The following is an 18372-nucleotide window of genomic DNA, read 5'->3' as shown; positions in this document are numbered from 1 at the left end:
GTACGTGTTCTCCGTGGACAGCACACATCGCCATTCATTTTACTGTGTGTATTCACACCTCAGCGTTTGAGCACTGTCCGTGTTTTTAGCACGGATGCATGCTCTATTTTGTCTCACGGATCCATCACACCCATTACAGTCTATGGGTCCGTGAAAACCACAAATGCCATCCATGCTTCACGGATCATTAGGTAGAGATGCTTTGAAAATTATTTCTCAGCTGTGCAGTGTCAGTGAAACACGGATGACACCCGGACAGCAAAAAAAACGGACACGCGGATTCAACGCGGATCCTTCCTGGAGGCATTACTGACAACCTTTTCACGGATTTAAGCATGGATAAGGACGTCTCAATGAGGCTTTCAAAGAGGACTTGAAACCTCTCCTGGCATGTATTCCCGATTCCCAAACAATGCTGGAGCATGTATTTATGTATTTATGATGTGTTGTTTCTTTATTACTCCCATTAGAAGTTTTTAAATGAATTTCTAGCAGTTTGAAACAAAGGTCCAGCTAGTTGCTACCAGTTGGGGTGGGGGAGGGGTCTCCACACACTGGCAGCAATGATTGGATAGCATCAGACTATGCTGGGACCCCCCCCCCCCCCCCAACGGGTAACACCCAGCTGGACCTTCATTGCAATTCATTCATAACTTTTAGCAGGAATAATAAAGTAATGTTCCAGAATTGCTATGACAAGACAGTTACTAAGCCAGACAGGTTAGTAGAGGCTACAGTCCTCTTTAAGTAGGGCACAGTTGGTCTAATAACCACTTACATACAGCAAACAGCACCTTTAAAGTGAAATCCTTACATCCAGCCAGTACCAATTTGAAGCAAAGCACAGTAACTGTACCAATTTTCTCTGTCACTCTCCTCCCTCACTTTCAAGGCATTACGACGCCGTATGGCGCTACAGAATAATAGCTAGATGCGATCACTAATTAGCTGATGCTTTTTGTCTGCAGACCCCAGGACGGAATGAAGCAAGACGCGAAGACGACTGCTGTGAATGACTCTAATAGGCGCACAGCTGCCAGGACCACACACAGAGATCACAGATCAATACACCAGAAAGAAGCACGTTGCCTTGACATTTATTGGTGGAACACTGATCGCTCTATCCAGTTTTTCAAAGGTTACAGTAAAAATATATTTTCCATAGTAATTTTACTTTCTGATGAAATACAGTGCATTCGGAAGAAAACAAATATTGGCATGTGGTTTCCTGGAAGCTAGAGCGCCAGTTCTGGTGGGGTAATGCTACACAGCGGCATGTGTGGGGCGTCATGAAGATCATCACATCAATGGGCTGCATTGCGACTGGTAACCTAGCACTTTTGGTCGCACACTGTATGCGGCATTACCAACGCAGACTGCCATGCAAGTCGTGCAACCTGTCTGCGATTTGACTGACAGAGTTAAGCACTGATGAGGAGCAATCACCCCGAAACAGCTGTCTGCAGATGAGTGACTGGCTTAGCTATAATCCTAAATGATGTCCCAAGGCCTGTTGAATATAGACTTAAAGGATTTCTACCTTACAACTGCTGGCATCAGAGGCTCAGCTTTCTTTTCTTTTAGAAAAGTGAACTAATTTGCATACTGTTTTACCAGAGGAACACTGCCTGACTCTCCACCTACTAGGCACTGTCCAGAAAGAGAAAATATCCTGACAAAAGCCTCTCCCCGACTTAAGCCAGATCTCTCTCAGCTCTGCACTGATGAGGGGCAATCAAGTCGAAACAGCTGTCTGCAGATGAGGTACTGGCTTAGCTATAATCCTAAATTATGCTTCAAGACCTGTTTAAAAAGGTCAAACATTGATTTATAAGATTACATCTTAATTAATAATCTCAATTATAAACTTATATCTGGTGACATTAGAGGCTCAGCTTATTTTCTTTTTGGAAAGACAGCTAATTTACATACCTTTTTCCCCAGAGGAGTACTGCCTGGCCTCCTTACACCTACTAGGTGTACACCTACTTACAAGACTCCTTAGACCTACTAGGTGCTGCCTATTAGGATAAACTGAAGCCACGCCACCCAGTTAGGCCGTTTCTCTCAGCTCTGTACTGATGAGGGGCAATCTGCACTCTAAATTTGTCACTTGACAGCACCTTGTGCACAAATGTTTTTGACTGTGTGACACCTTGCAGTGTAACCATAGGCTCACGTATGACCTTTACACTACAGGAACAGACTGAAAGGTTAACCACATATCATATAATAGTCACTCATATGAAATTTGCCTGCGCAAACATTGCCAATTTGTATGGAAGAATTAATAAAAACATCAAACAATGGGAAGTGCAGAAAATTTCAGGAATATCCCTCTGTTAAAATAGGTAGACATTTGGGTCATAAGAGCATACGGAGTATTAACCAGATCTTAGTTCTTGTTAACCCCTTCCCCTCTGCATAGAAAATAGTCCTCACACGTAGCCCCAGATACACATATGGTACCTAACGCCCTCACAATTTCCTTCTCCACTGTCTAAAGAGATATAGCTGTATATTTCTATGAATTTAGAAGTAAGTAAGGATGAATGAATGGTGTTTTGGCGACTTAGGGTACTCTCACACTTGCGGCAGAGTGATCCGGCAAGCAGTTCCGTCGCCGGAACTGCCTGCCGGATCCGTCAAAACGTATGCCAACTGATGGCATTTGTAAGACGGATCAGGATCCTGATCAGTCTTACAAATGCATTGAAATGCCGGATCCGTCTTTCCGGTGTCATAAAAAAAAAAATTCGGTCTGTGGAAGGCCGGATCCGGCATTGTGGTATTTTGAATATGGTTCATGCGGCCGTTGCCCAGGCCCCTCGGCGCTTTGCTTACCAAACCCCTCCTCTTTCACCCCTCTGGCCGCGTCCTTGTTTAATCTGATTACCTCTCCGTCTGAAATCCCGCGCCTCCGCCGGCTGGATCAAGTTGCGCAGGCTGGCACATGAGCATTGAAAGTCCCTGTTCCTCTGCCCATAATAATGCAGTGCGCATGCGCTGGGAATGTGTGGAGCGGCGAGGGCGCGGGATTTCAGACGGAGAGGAGGAGGTAATCAAATTAAACAAGGACGGGGCAGAGGAGGAGTGAAAGAGGAGGGGTTTGGTAAGCAAAGCGCCGAGGGGCCTGGGTGACGGCCGCATGAACGCCTCCCCTGGGCACCTTCAGAGCCAAATTACCATATGGTATAAAAGTGTTTTTTTGAGCAAATCGGCGATGGACTGCAATATGAAAGGTACCATAGTAATCTGGAAAAAGTAATAGAGAAACTGATCTGAGTGGTCTGTAATGATCATATTTGGTGAAAGACCCTCTAAACAGCTGATCAGCAGTGGTGCTAGGAGTCGGAGCTCCGCAAATCTCATACCTATCCTGAGGATAGGCCATCAATATGAAAATCCCCAAAAAACAAATTTAACAATAAGACTTCATTTGAAATTCCCTAATCATTGCACACAAATACTTTCATGGGATAACCCCTTTAAAGCAGAAAACAAAACGGAAATTAATAAAAGAAACATACAGCAACATGCATTGACTTATTAACACAGCCGAGGTCACACTGCGATTCTTCCAATTCACAACCAATCTGCCAATGGTAAATACAAATTCTTTTCTTCCATCTGTGTATGTGCAGAGATGTCATTGACTGGAATAACTGTGGGGAGGACAGTCAATTATCTATAATTATAACGCGCGTGATCAATTTAGTGCATCCTGCTATGACGGGGTTAAATCTAATGACAGTAGGAAAGCTTCTCAAGCAGGCAGCCTGCAGCAGATATCTCAGCGAGGTGGCCACCGTGGGGGGGGGAAGTGCTGGGTTACTGAAATCCCTGCAATTACACTGATGGGCACAGATGGGCTGGAGTGCCGCACAGTAACCACACACAGAAATGTTACCAACGGCAGAGAATAGCCTGAGGTTAGTGAAAGGACACATCAAGATGGGTTCACAAGGATGACAGGAAGACGTAGGATAGGTTCTACTCTACAAATGACGTTTCATGGGTTTCTATTTATTTGCACATAAAGAACAAAATGAAGATGAATATTATATTATGCTGCATGTTGAAATCCACCACTGCAAGGGGGGCAATAACTGTGCACATATGAACAGCCACATAGCTGCCATACATACGCTGACCTTCATGACCATATGTCCAATATATGAATGTCAATAGCAAACACTGCCCCCTGCTGCCGCCGTCCCACATTTCGGGGGAAACATCAATAAATTAATGAATTCATGAATAAATAAACAAAACATAATAGATAAATAAAAAACTAATAAATAAACACATTGCAGGCTATGGCAACTGTATTGCCCTGTTGCAAAGGCCTCCATACGCATTCGTGTATTGTCGACCGAACCTGCCTGTTAGGCTGGAGGTAGGTGCCAGCAGATGTCTCACTCCTCCATGCGGTCATGGGCGCTGCATCACTCACTGGGCTGGGCCTTCTTCTTCCCAGTGGCCCAAACCCACTCCTCCTCCCTTTGCGGTGGACAGTGGGTCTAGGTACTATTAAAGGGCCAGCGCGCATGCCTAAAGCTATTCTAGCCTAAGGCTGGCTTTCTCTGTGTATTTAAGGAGGAAGGTGTCTGAGTTTTAGGTATTCTAGTCTTGCTAGTTTCCAATGAAGGTGTGCTTTTCTGTTAGTCTGCCCATGTACCGAACTCTGCCCGTTTATCGACTCTCGACTGCCTGCTCTGACTATTGCCCGTTTACTGTGTTGCCTTCTTGTTGCCTGCACTGACCTCAGATTGTTAAATGTATATGCACCCTACCCTGACCACTGTCTGTTACCTGACCACAAATATTGCCTTCTCCCTTGATCCTTTGCAGCGGTGTCTATGACTCCCATGATTCAGCCACCAACTACTACAGGACTATTCCAAGAGGTAGCAGCCTGGTAGCGCTCCTGCGGTGAAGACCAGTAAAGAGGTTAATAGGTGAAAACCAGGGGACCATCGGGACAACACCCTTAGGAATAGCCCAAAGTGAAACCATTTAGTTGGTATAGTGGACCCACATCCACTGTCCGTAACACCGCTGAGAACTGTACATTTATGCGTGAGGAACTCCCAACTTTCTTGGGTAAGAGAAGGATCAGGGGAAGTGAATATATTCCCCCAATCCTTTTATTGTCCCGGGAGATAAGTGCTGCCAGAAGTTCCATTAGGTACAGAGAGCTGCAACAGAATTACACAACTGTCTAACAATCCGTCTACAACCTCGAAACTTGACCCACGGCCTTCCAGTAATTACGGCATACACCGTTACAATGGGAAACTGCTCAAATAGCAAGCCCTTAATATTGTATTTTGCTAATCCCTGTAGGGACCCTGTTAGTGTAAGTGACTAAAAGATAGAGCAGGTCAGTCCCCAATACTCAACAACCTATACTGTGCATGTGGTACATAGACCGGGGAGTACTATCCAAGGGAATCAGCACCTTTGTGTACATTGTTCCAATGTCTACCTTGGCAAAGACACAGTTCAGAAGAGAACATTGTTAAAGCTTGCAAGGACCATGTTCCATCGGCTCATGGTTTGAGGTGTTTCTGAGCTCATGATGTCCTGCACTCCATACAGTGGTGCTCTCATACATTAATGCTGAAGACCTCTACCGATGTTATTTTCTAAAGCATCTCTAGGACATATGTAAGGTCTACAGATACCTGCATCCAATGGTCCAAAAACCATTCTATTCTGATGTACACAAAAACGAGTTAGTAAAGTACATGGAAATGCTGTAGAAATACTGAATTTTATTTTGATACATATAGAGTTAAAGTAACTGAGCAACTTCTGGCACTCCAGCTGTTAGGAAACTACAACTCTCAGCATGCACATTTGCACGGCTGTTCTCGGAACTCCCATAGAAGTGAATGGGGCACACCAAGAACTGGAGTTTTACAACAGCTGGAAAGCTGTAGTTTGCTGACTACTGCACTAGGATATGTCGTCACATGGGGGTCTGACTGTCTGGATCCCCACCGATCCTTAGAATGAAGGGGCCACACTGCTAATTCGGCAGGTCGGCAGTGGGTCCTCATATCAGATCCCTACTGTCCATAATTTGTTATGACATATCCTACAGATATACTATAACATAAACTGATGGGCATACCCCGTTAATTGGATAACTTGTGCATGAAACTGAGAAATTCTTATGGATAAATCCATTATCTAGAAGTCCTAGTAGAAGCATACGCCTATACCACAATGATTCAGCAGCTTGGCCAACGGGACTGAAAATAAAGGGACTGACAGGCAAAATGCTCATCTCCATGCCAGATCGCCAGCAAAGACTTTAGAACAGAAGTGAGAGTTGGCACTAAAGATCTAAAGCATGGCACCACTGACGTAAGAGATAGTGTCCTCGCTGCCATCTGCACAGCATGCCCACATTAACCTCTGCCACGCTCCTACATTTCTACATTGCTGATCTGTACTTAACGTATACAGAATAGACTGGTATCATACAATCCCATACAAAGGCCTTCGAGACTGTCAGCTTCTTGGTGCATATTCTAAAGGTCTTGAGTTTCCTTAGGAACATGATTTGCATAATTAGCTCTCTAGTCTATTTCCCCATCTCTGCGTTGTGACTGATTCAGTGTTGCAGCACACCTATCACTTCTGTGTTGGGGGATAGGAACCATTGTATTGTGTGGACATTTCTTACGGCAAGAATGGCTGAGCAAACAATTGCTTCCCCTTACTGACTTTCTCAATGACGTGCCAAGGTGCAAGGAGTCGCTGAGAGATGTCTGCAGACTGCTTAGACAATTACATCACCTAGCACATCAAATTACCCTGCTGTCAGAAGGTATTAGAGCGTCTTAAACGGAATGTCTCATCAGAAAACGACTTAAAAATCACACTTTTATGTTAAAAATATTTTTGGGAAGGTTTTTTTTTGTCTATTTCACTACCTATATTTTTTTTATAAACTTTTTTTTCCTTTTAGATCTTACAATAAAATAGAAGAAAAAGGAATCAATAACAAAAGACAATACAGTATAACGTTTAACCCCCCTCCCCCGGCTATCTATATTTAAAAAGAATTCCTAAAATCCAGCAGTTTTTGCACTGGACACTAGGCCTAATAATATGTTGAGACTTCCTTTTCTGTACAGGTCATTTTCCAGTATCCAATCATTATCAAAGGCAGGATTACAATGACAGACGCCCGCTATATATAGATAATAAAGGATCTGCCATTTACATTTGTGTCATCAGAAAATGACCTATTATTTACCATATTTTTCACCATATAAGACACACTTTTTCTACACCTAAACTGGGGTGAAAATTTCAATGAGTCTTATGGGGTGAATACTAAAGAGCGCTTCTATTATAGAAGCGCTCATTAGTACAGGAGGACCGGGAAGCAGTGAATGCAGCACTCCCCAGGCATTGTAATCACCGGTTCCTGGTCCCCAGCCACTCGCCGTGCTGTGACTGTGCACAGTGTGTGGACATCGGCGCGGTGTGCGCATCGGCTCACAGCACAGCACGCAGGTGGAAGAGCAGGAGCTGGATTCCCGGAGCAGTGGCACCGTTCGGAGAAGGAGAAGCAAGTTGATTTATTGTTTTTGTCTGATCTGAGGTCTGAATGGCGGTCTTAACATTAGGAGTCTGATCGGAGTGTCTGAAAAGGGGTCTTATTAACAAGCCAGTCTGATCTGAGGTGTGAATGGGGGTCTTAACATTGGGCGTCTGATCTTGGTGTCTGAATAAGGGTGTTATTAACATGGGGGTCTGAACTGAGGTCCGAGTAGGGGTCCTAACATTGCGAGTCTGATCTAAGTGTCTGAATGGGGGTCTTATTAACACGGCGGTCTGATTGGGGGTCTAATTAACATGGGCGTCTGGTCTGAAGTCTGAATAACGTTGGGGGTCTGAGCTAAGGTCTGATGAAAAATATTTTTTTCTTATTTTCTTTAAAACCTAGATGCTTCTTATGGGTACCGTCTTATAGGGCGAAAAATACAGTAAATCATGTTTTTATGTTGAATATATTTTTTAAAGAATTTTTTATATTATATTTAATTTTCCATATCAATATTTAATCAAAAATAAAAAGCCTTGGAAAAGGAAAGTTCTGGCTATGGCTGGGGGTGGGATCAGCTACTATATGTAGACTACGTCTTTAAGTTATCATATGCAGCTACATTATTGTGGACCATACAGTAACCTGACGCATCGTGTATATTCCCATACTTTCAGCATGTTGCTTACAGAATCAGTGCTATACTTTACACTATACATAATGGCAGGAATATATATTAAAGCTGCTACACCAGTTTTCTGCCATAAAAATAAGTTGCAAGCCCTTGTAAAAAAAACATAGTTTCAAGTTGTAAAAAAAAACATAACATTTTGCATTTTTACACTTAAACTTGTGTGGGGCTTAGTGGGAAGGGTAAAGTTTCTAGAATTTATGCTGAAAAGTGGCGTAAATTGTGGCTCAAATCTATGACGGGTCATACATAGCTAATATAGACTTGACTTTCCGGAGGGCCAGAGATGCACCTAAAGTATTTAAGGGGTTTTCCAGGTGTTTGTTACTAATAGCCTATCCTCAAGATAGGTCATCAATATCTGATCAGTGGGAGGTCTGACTCCAGGAATCCATGTCAATCAGCTGTTTGAAGAGGCTGCGGAACTCCATTGATCGCCGCAGCCTCTTCCTGGACCAGTGATATCACTTACATGGGTCCTGTGGTCTATTTGCAGCAGAGTCCCCTACAATACCAAGCACAGCCGCTATACTATGTATGACACTGTGCTTGGTAAAAGCTGCGAGGAGGCCTCAGCACTCACCAGAGAGCCAGGGCCTATTCAAATAGCTGATCGGTGGTAGTGCCAAGAGTCAGATATTACCACTGATGACCTGGATACAACTGGATAGGTCATCAGTATCTGATTGGTGGGGGTTCGATAACTGGGACCCCTGCCGATCAGCTGCTTGAGAAGGCACCAGCACTCACAGTGGCGCCAGCTTTTCCTAGGCCAGTGACGACACGTTCATGGGTCACATGGCCTAGGCGCGGCTCGAGCAGAGCCACTATACAATGGACGGCGCTATGCTTGGTGAGCTGCGAGCACCGGTGCCTTCTTAAACCCCCGGGTGTCAGACCCTCATTGATCAGATACTGATCACCTATCCTGAGGATCGATCACAAGTTAAAATATCTAAAAAATAAAATAAAAAACTTTCACCAATAATCTAATAAATCCTGTAAAGCAGCTTCAGAATGGGGCTGAGCTGTAATACCAGGGGGAAGACCCAGACTCTTTTATTCCAATCGATGGGAGAGCATCTTTAAACCATTACATACGGAAGCCTTGGCTATGAAACCAGTGGTGTGCATCACAATTCCAGATTAGTATGGTCTGCCACCACTGTACGTGCAGGTGACAGGAGCGGGTTAAATCCTGCGTGACATCAGGCAAACCACATTCAAGGGCCCAGAAGAATAATATCACATTGATGGTTGTGGACTATAGAGAACTTTAATGCTCAGCCAAGTGTCACCAAACATCTGTCCCAATTACAAGCTCATTAATGGCTGCTGTAGATGCAACAAATGCTACATTCCCATTATTGCTACATTGTATCTCTGGTGGCAAAGAAGCCTCTTCTAAACTGGATTAACCCTTACTGCAAACCACAAACAATAGTGATACCAGGCTGGCACTATTGTTCCTTCTCTGTCCATTGTCTGGCCCTACAATGGTCACCAGCTATCACTGAGAAGGTGTCTATTATATGTTTAAGCCCGCTGACCCCCGGGGAGGCCTGCTATTAACAAAACAGGGTTATGTGTACATACGCACACAATGAAGGGTTAGATAGCAATAATCCTCCACGTGATCAAATACCGCTGCCCCCCTGGAACACCATCCCCCAGGAGGCTCTAAGTAACGAGATCAGTCTCAAATCGCTGGTGTATCTTAAAACCGTATTGCTTCTTTGCAAACACCACGACAAAGAACGCATTAAGATTCGGATGTAGCAGAACTGAGAATGCAGGAGGCTTGTCGCCAGGCACCGCTGAGCTATTGCTAGGTGGCACCCTAGCTTCTTTGCACAGGAAAGCGGGCAAACTCCAAGGCCCTGATTTATCCTACCTTCACTCCAGAATTCTGGCATCAAAAAGTCGCAAAATAGGGCTTTGGCGCAAAATGTATGAGATTGCGCAAAAATTTGTACACCACTCACTCCAGTTTTGTAAAAATAGGTGGAGCTATGTTACTGAGTTTCACTCCAGATTTAGCATTGAGACTTTTTTTAGGTGTGGTGAGCTATTTTTTTTTTTTAGGTGTGGTGAGCTATGTTACTGAGTTTCACTCCAGATTTAGCATTGAGACTTTTTTTAAAAGTCGCAAATAAGTCGCAATCGCACTCCAGGAGCAGGGTGGAGTAGGAAAACTGGAGTAGCTGCTCTAGACAGAAAAGTGTTAGGCTTAGTTCACACGAACGTGTGTGATCTGTGGCCGTATTGCGGCCCGCAAATCGCGGGCCGCAATACACGGCCACAGTTCCGTGTGCATTCCGCATCACGGATGCAGACCCATTCACTTCAATAGGTCCGCAAATCCGGAATCGCGGAACGGCCGCACGGGACGGGACCCCTCGGAAGCACTACGGAGAGCTTCCGTGGAGTTACGTCCCGTACCTCCGTTCCGCAAAAAGATAGAACATGTCCTATCTTTTAGCGGAACGGGCGGATTGCGGACCCATTAAAGTGAATGGGTCCGCGATCCGATGCGGCTGATCTATGGCCGGCGATCGTGCATTGCGGCCCGCTATTTGCGGGCCGCAGCACGAGCACAGGTTTTTTTTTTTTTTGCGGATAGGCTGCAGACCCATTCATTTCAATAAGTCTGCAAAAAATGCGGACAGCACACCGTGTGCTATCCACATCCGTATGTCCGTTCCGTAGCCCCGTAGTTTCAATGGATCCGCAAAAAAAAAAACGGATGGCATACGGATGTCATCCATTATTTTTTTTTTGCAGACCACAAAACACATACGGTCATGTGCATGTAGCCTTAAGGACAACCCAAATTTATCAAACAACATGCACCATTTGATAAACGTGGCACCAAGTACTCCAACAAAGACTGAAGCAAAACGGACTTCAAATATTCTCCTAATGATAAATTCCCCCCCAAAGAGTTTTCAACAGTGCAAACAATGTAGTCACAAAGAGTTAACTGGCAAATACCGCCCTGCTACATCCGTAGACACGCGTTTGACAGTGACTTTAAACTCGGTACAAGCCGGATTCCCAGAGAAATTTTTCCCACAAAACAGGGGAGGTGATGAAATCCGTATAAACTTGTGGCTGCCTGCCTGAGTCACCACATGCCGATTATAGTAGAAGATTTGCCCAGTGATTCAGCAGCGACGTATAACGTTCGGGGTTATTTGGGGGGCATCGCATTGGCATACAGCATACGCTGATCCCCCAGCAGTCCATGTCATCATCAACCTTCTCTCCTGGAGATTTCACACAAAGCGAAGTGTTTCGCCGTGCTGCAGTGATGTCATTATTTTCCTCTAGGTAACTGGTATCTGAAGCGCAAATAACAAGCCCAGGTCCCGCTGGGTATAGGCGCTGTACCTTTGCATCATTATGCTCCTGTACTCCTAGTCCATATTGTTCCATACTGCACCACTTGGCACCAACAATCAGCGCCCACCGTCTACTAAGGACACGGACAAAGGAGGCAGGAACATTTTTCGGACAGCAAAGATATGGCATGGGCAAAGGCAGGCAGCAAATAGCATGCCAAACAAAGAGCCTTTGTGTATGTTAGGAGATGCACCGTGCCAACTGCTGTTATACGGTACAATACATACCGTGACTATATATCACCGTATAGCGTCTGCAAGCAGCATAGATACACCTTGTGTCAGGTCCAAGTGCTGCCTGCAGATGCAGTAAAGTTTAACCTACGTGCACGGCGGTGGTACTGGTCACTGTGCACACACAAAGGAATGTCGCCTGCAATATCACACAGGGATGCAAGTGCCAGGAACGAAAGGGCATTTACTTCTGCGAGTGCTTTGGAGTCCTCAGCTCCCGTCTGCCCTGGAGTGTGAATAATAAATGACAGAGATGTCTGCTGACAAAGCTCTCCCTACCTGAAGCTTCATTTTCCAGCAGGAATGCATCAGAGGATCCTTATTAAAGCTGCTTCCTCCCGCATGACTCCAGTAATCCAGACTAAAAGGATGAGGTCTGGGCGCATCTGCCGTCTGCCCTAGATTCGCCTGCAGAGGGAGAGGAAAAGTAGACTTGCCTGGGCTTGTTAAAAGCCGGCTCGGGCTGGCAAGTGAGGGGGGCAGTGGCCGGAGCACTTCCTCCAGCTGATTCCCTGTGAGAAGAGGCAATGGATGAATAATGGATGTGCTCCTCTTTATCCTCCTTCAAGGCCCGCTGCCCCCGCCTCCGACTAGTGCTTTCCTGTGAGATGTGAGGATGCAGCCAGTCCTGTGTTGGCAACCACATTAAAGATGCAGCATCACAAGGCTCGCTGAGGATAGCCACCTATGTGGCTGGTGTAGGGCACATCCAGAGTGCGCATAGTGACCTCAGTAATACTGCGCATAGTGACCTCAGTAATACATAGTGACCTCGGTAATACTGCGCATAGTGACCTCAGTAATACATAGTGACCTCGGTAATACTGCGCATAGTGACCTCGGTAATACATAGTGACCTCGGTAATACTGCGCATAGTGACCTCGGTAATACATAGTGACCTCGGTAATACTGCGCATAGTGACCTCGGTAACACTGCGCATAGTGACCTCGGTAATACTGTGCAGTGACCTCGGTAATACTGCGCATAGTGACCCCAGTAATACATAGTGACCTCGGTAATACTGCGCATAGTGACCCCAGTAATACATAGTGACCTCGGTAATACTGCGCATAGTGACCTCGGTAACACTACGCATAGTGACCTCGGTAATACTGCGCATAGTGACCTCGGTAATACTGCGCATAGTGACCCCAGTAATACATAGTGACCTCGGTAATACTGCGCATAGTGACCTCGGTAACACTACGCATAGTGACCTCGGTAATACTGCGCATAGTGACCTCGGTAATACTGCGCATAGTGACCCCAGTAATACATAGTGACCTCGGTAATACTGCGCATAGTGACCTCGGTAACACTACGCATAGTGACCCCAGTAATACATAGTGACCTCGGTAATACTGCGCATAGTGACCTCGGTAATACATAGTGACCTCGGTAATACTGCGCATAGTGACCTCGGTAACACTGCGCATAGTGACCTCGGTAATACTGTGCAGTGACCTCGGTAATACTGCGCATAGTGACCCCAGTAATACATAGTGACCTCGGTAATACTGCGCATAGTGACCTCGGTAATACTGCGCATAGTGACCCCAGTAATACATAGTGACCTCGGTAATACTGCGCATAGTGACCTCGGTAACACTACGCATAGTGACCTCGGTAATACTGCGCATAGTGACCTCGGTAATACTGCGCATAGTGACCCCAGTAATACATAGTGACCTCGGTAATACTGCGCATAGTGACCTCGGTAACACTACGCATAGTGACCCCAGTAATACATAGTGACCTCGGTAATACTGCGCATAGTGACCTCGGTAATACATAGTGACCTCGGTAATACTGCGCATAGTGACCTCGGTAATACATAGTGACCTCGGTAACACTGCGCATAGTGACCTCGGTAATACTGTGCAGTGACCTCGGTAATACTGCGCATAGTGACCCCAGTAATACATAGTGACCTCGGTAATACTGCGCATAGTGACCCCAGTAATACATAGTGACCTTGGTAATACTGCGCATAGTGACCTCGGTAACACTACGCATAGTGACCTCGGTAATACTGCGCATAGTGACCTCGGTAATACTGCGCATAGTGACCCCAGTAATACATAGTGACCTCGGTAATACTGCGCATAGTGACCTCGGTAACACTACGCATAGTGACCTCGGTAATACTGCGCATAGTGACCTCGGTAATACTGCGCATAGTGACCCCAGTAATACATAGTGACCTCGGTAATACTGCGCATAGTGACCTCGGTAACACTACGCATAGTGACCCCAGTAATACATAGTGACCTCGGTAATACTGCGCATAGTGACCTCGGTAATACTGCGCATAGTGACCTCGGTAATACTGCGCATAGTGACCCCAGTAATACATAGTGACCTCGGTAACACTGCGCATAGTGACCTCGGTAACACTGTGCATAGTGACCTCGGTAACACTGCGCATAGTGACCCCAGTAATACATAGTGACCTCGGTAACACTGCGCATAGTGACCTCGGTAACACTGCGCATAGTGACCTCGGTAACACTGCGCATAGTGACCCCAGTAATACATAGTGACCTCGGTAACACTGCGCATAGTGACCTCGGTAACACTGCGCATAGTGACCTCGGTAACACTGCGCATAGTGACCTCGGTAACACTGCGCATAGTGACCCCAGTAATACATAGTGACCTCGGTAACACTGCGCATAGTGACCTCGGTAACACTGCGCATAGTGACCTCGGTAACACTGCGCATAGTGACCACGGTAACACTGCGCATAGTGACCTCGGTAATACATAGTGACCTCAGTAATACTGCGCATAGTGACCTCAGTAATACTGTGCATAGTGACCTCGGTAATACTGCGCATAGTGACCCCAGTAATACATAGTGACCTCGGTAATACTACGCATAGTGACCTCGGTAATACTACGCATAGTGACCTCGGTAATACTACGCATAGTGACCTCGGTAATACATAGTGACCTCGGTAATACTGCGCATAGTGACCTCGGTAATACTGCGCATAGTGACCTCGGTAATACTGCGCATAGTGACCTCAGTAATACTGCGCACAGTGACCTCAGTAATACTGCGCATAGTGACCTTAGTAATACTGCGTATAGTGACCTTAGTAATACATAGTGACCTCAGTAATACTGCGCATTGTGACCTCAGTAATACTGTGCAGTGACCTCAGTAATATTGCGCATAGTGACCTCAGTAATACTGCACATAATGACCTCAGTAATACTGCACAGTGACCTCAGTAATACTTACATATTGTTGTAGTATAGTCCGCGCCAAAAATGTGTCCTCATCTCCACATGCATGCACACATATTATATATAAGAACGTACAGTATATATATATAAAATTATACATACATGTACATATAGATTATATACATAGACACTGTATACAAGAACATATAGTATATACAGTATATTTATACACAATACATACATATGCACAAGAACACAAATTATATACAGTATATATATATATTTATATATATATACACACACACACACACACACATATACACACCTAGGACCCGCGCCCATCAGCTGTTTGAGAAGGAACTAGCACTCTCACAGCTCACCAAACACAGCGCCATCTATTTGATAGTGGCTGTGCTTGGTATTGCAGCTCAGCTCCATTTACTTGAAAGGGGCAGAGCTGCTCCTAGGCCATGTGACTGATGAAAGTGACATCACATGGCCCAGGAAGAGCCCTAAGTGCTCACACTGCGCTGCGGCCTCTTCATACACCTAATTGAGGGGATGCTGGGAGTTGGATCTCCGCAAATCTCATACTGATGACCTATCCAGTGAATAAGCCACCAAAATGAAAATCCCGGAAAACTCTTGTAAGCTTGGCACATCTCTTAATAAATTTGGTGCATATCTACAAATCCGTGCTCCAGAACTGACGTCTACACCAGCAAGGTAGCCTTCAGGTACAGCCGCCAAGTTCTCCCGTTAGATGTCCATATGCTTGAAGGGTCTGTCTGGTTTAGAAATCCCATCTTTATACACCATGTTAGGCCTCATGCACACGACCATTTTTTTTACGTTTACGGGCCATTTTTTGCGGCCCGTATACGGAACCAATCATTTCTATGGGTCCGCAAAAAAAAAGGAATGTTCTCTGTATGCATTCCGTTTCCGTATTTCCATTCCGTTGAAAGATAGAACATGTCCTATTATTGCCCGCAAATCACGTTCCGTGGCTCCATTCAAGTCAATGGGTCCGCAAAAAAAAAAATTAACACATACGGAAATACATCCGTATGTCCTCCGTATCCGTTCCGTTTTTGCGGAACCATATATTAAAAATTTTATGCCCAGCCCAATTTTTTATTACTGTATCCTGTATATGCCATATGGAAAAAATGGAACAGAAACGGAAACAAAAAACTGAACAACGGATCTGTGAAAAACGGACCGCAAAACACTGAAAAAGCCATACGGTCATGCGTAAAAATTATAGATCGTGTCCTATTCTTGTCCGTTTTGCGGAAAAGAATAGGCATTTCTATAATGGGCCGTCTGTTCCGTTCTGCAAAATGCGAAAAGACACATGGGCGGCATCTGCGTTCTGAGGATACGCATGGCACGTTTGTCCAGAGTGAAGAGTGGCCATTAAAAGCATCTCTCTGTGCTGCATTACACAGACATCCAATAGATTTGACCAGACACTTTGCAATGCTTTATGTCCCCTGTGGGGGGCGCTGCAGGATAACGATGTACTTACTCGCAGGGGGCCCCACAGGGGAACACTTTGTGATTACTTTATTAATTGTTGGAAAGGGACCCTTCTAACAAGTCCAAAGCAGAGAATCTGTTTAAAGGGGTTTTCCCGTGAAAAATATTTCTCCTTTTTTCAAAACCAGCACCTGGTTGTTAGCATAGCCACTGAGTTATTTAATAAAAATGTATCTGTATAGCGCCACCTGCTGTTTAATCTCTTTCCAATTTCTCTGTCCAGCTCACCGAGATGGAAGCGCATGCTCAGTTCTATTATTCAACTGCCACCAGCTGCAGTAGAAAGGACACGCCCTCTGAGACAGGGCATCCCCCCTCCCAAACTGCCAGCTTGAAATAAATCTAGCAGAGCAACTGGAGCAACAAATGGGGAGGTCTCTAGATCCATGTGAGGTACAGGGCTGGTGCCAAGTTGCTGTTAGTCAAATGCTAATCCTCCCAACTTCGCCATAAACATGCATACTCGGCCAAGCGTGCAGGCTTTTTTTTGTTTTTTTTTACCTGACTTACGTCCCAGAGCAATTAAGGGATTATGCATGTTGCAATCCAACAAGCCGGTTCCTTCTTTCCCCTAGTCGGATGCCCCCAAAACCACAGTAGTCACCCCCTTGGTTTGGCTGCCAGCTCTGTAATGTGAATTCAGTGCCTGTAGAAGAAAATGTGGTCTGTGAGACGAAACCTCACTTGGAAGCAAGCGACCGCCACATGGCTCTGCCTTACACACCAAACTTCTGGCCAAAATGTAATACCTGTTGGTGCATCTTATTCTTGTCGTCAGAGCCACCAGCGAGTTCAGTATACGGAGGGCAGCAACAGGTGGGACCTTTTGGCACCAGGTCTCCATGAAGACAGTTCAGCTTTTATATTTGTGTACTGCTCTCCTTAAGGACAGCTGATGGAAATGTGTTGTACAGATCCACAATTTGGCGCCTGTGGCGGCATCACATGAACGTGTTTCCTGATCTGAACAGAGCCTTACATGAACACTGCTCGAATATGGTGTGCCTCTGAAACAGCGCCTTGCGGAGTACCTACAGGTCTGTAATAGTGATCTGTATGGACTCTATGGCCCAGATTTACTAATGTGCCTAAGGCCTCATGCACACGACCGTTATGTGTTTTGCGTTCCGCAAAACACGGATGACGTCTGTGAGCGTTCTGCAATTTGCGAAACGGTGCGGACAGAGATTAATATAACTGCCTATTCTTGTCCACAAAACAGACAATAGGACAGGTTATATATTTTTTGCGGGGCCACGGAACAGAGCATCTTTTGCAGCCCCATTGAAGTGAATGGGTCCGCATCCAAGCCTCAATTACTGTGGCTCGGATGCGGACCCAAACAACAGTCGTGTGCATGAGGCCTAAAAAGCGGTTCAGATTGGCGCACCTAGGGTTTCTATACTTTTTCCCCTGCACACTTCACAAGGGAGTGGGGCTTAGGCTACTTTCATACTCGTGTTTGGTGCGGATCCGTCATGGATCTGCACAGACGGATCCGTTCAGATAAACGTCTGCATCCGTTCAGAACGGATCTGTTTGTATTATCTCTAACATAGCCATGACGGATCCGTCCTGAACACCATTGAAAGTCAATGGAGGATGGATCCGTTTTCTGTTGTGTCAGATTGTGTCATAGAAAACGGATCCGTCCCCATTGACATACATTGTGTGTCAGAACGGATCCGTTTGCCTCCGCATCGTCAGGCAGACACCAAAACGCTGCAGGCA

The 18372-nt window shown here is 45.4% G+C and overlaps 1 protein-coding gene across 6 annotated transcripts in view; it reads right to left on the bottom strand.

Moving 5' to 3' along the window:
• Positions 1-18372, bottom strand: part of MARCHF8 (membrane associated ring-CH-type finger 8) — a 289843-nt gene that overhangs the window by 77740 nt on the left and 193731 nt on the right. The window contains exon 1 of one of the 6 annotated variants that reach the window (XM_044296752.1): positions 12179-12400. The exons of the other annotated variants lie outside the window; for them this stretch is intronic. Coding sequence (XP_044152687.1) covers positions 12179-12208 — 30 coding nt within the window. The 5' untranslated portion in view covers positions 12209-12400. Of the gene's footprint in view, positions 1-12178; positions 12401-18372 lie in introns of those variants that run through there. 6 annotated transcript variants of the gene reach the window in all.

Source organism: Bufo gargarizans, chromosome 6 (genome assembly GCF_014858855.1).
Source record: "Bufo gargarizans isolate SCDJY-AF-19 chromosome 6, ASM1485885v1, whole genome shotgun sequence".
Taxonomy (NCBI): Eukaryota; Metazoa; Chordata; class Amphibia; order Anura; family Bufonidae; genus Bufo; species Bufo gargarizans.
The sequence above is the reverse complement of the archived record's forward strand: the minus strand, read 5'-3'. Positions and strand labels throughout refer to the sequence as shown.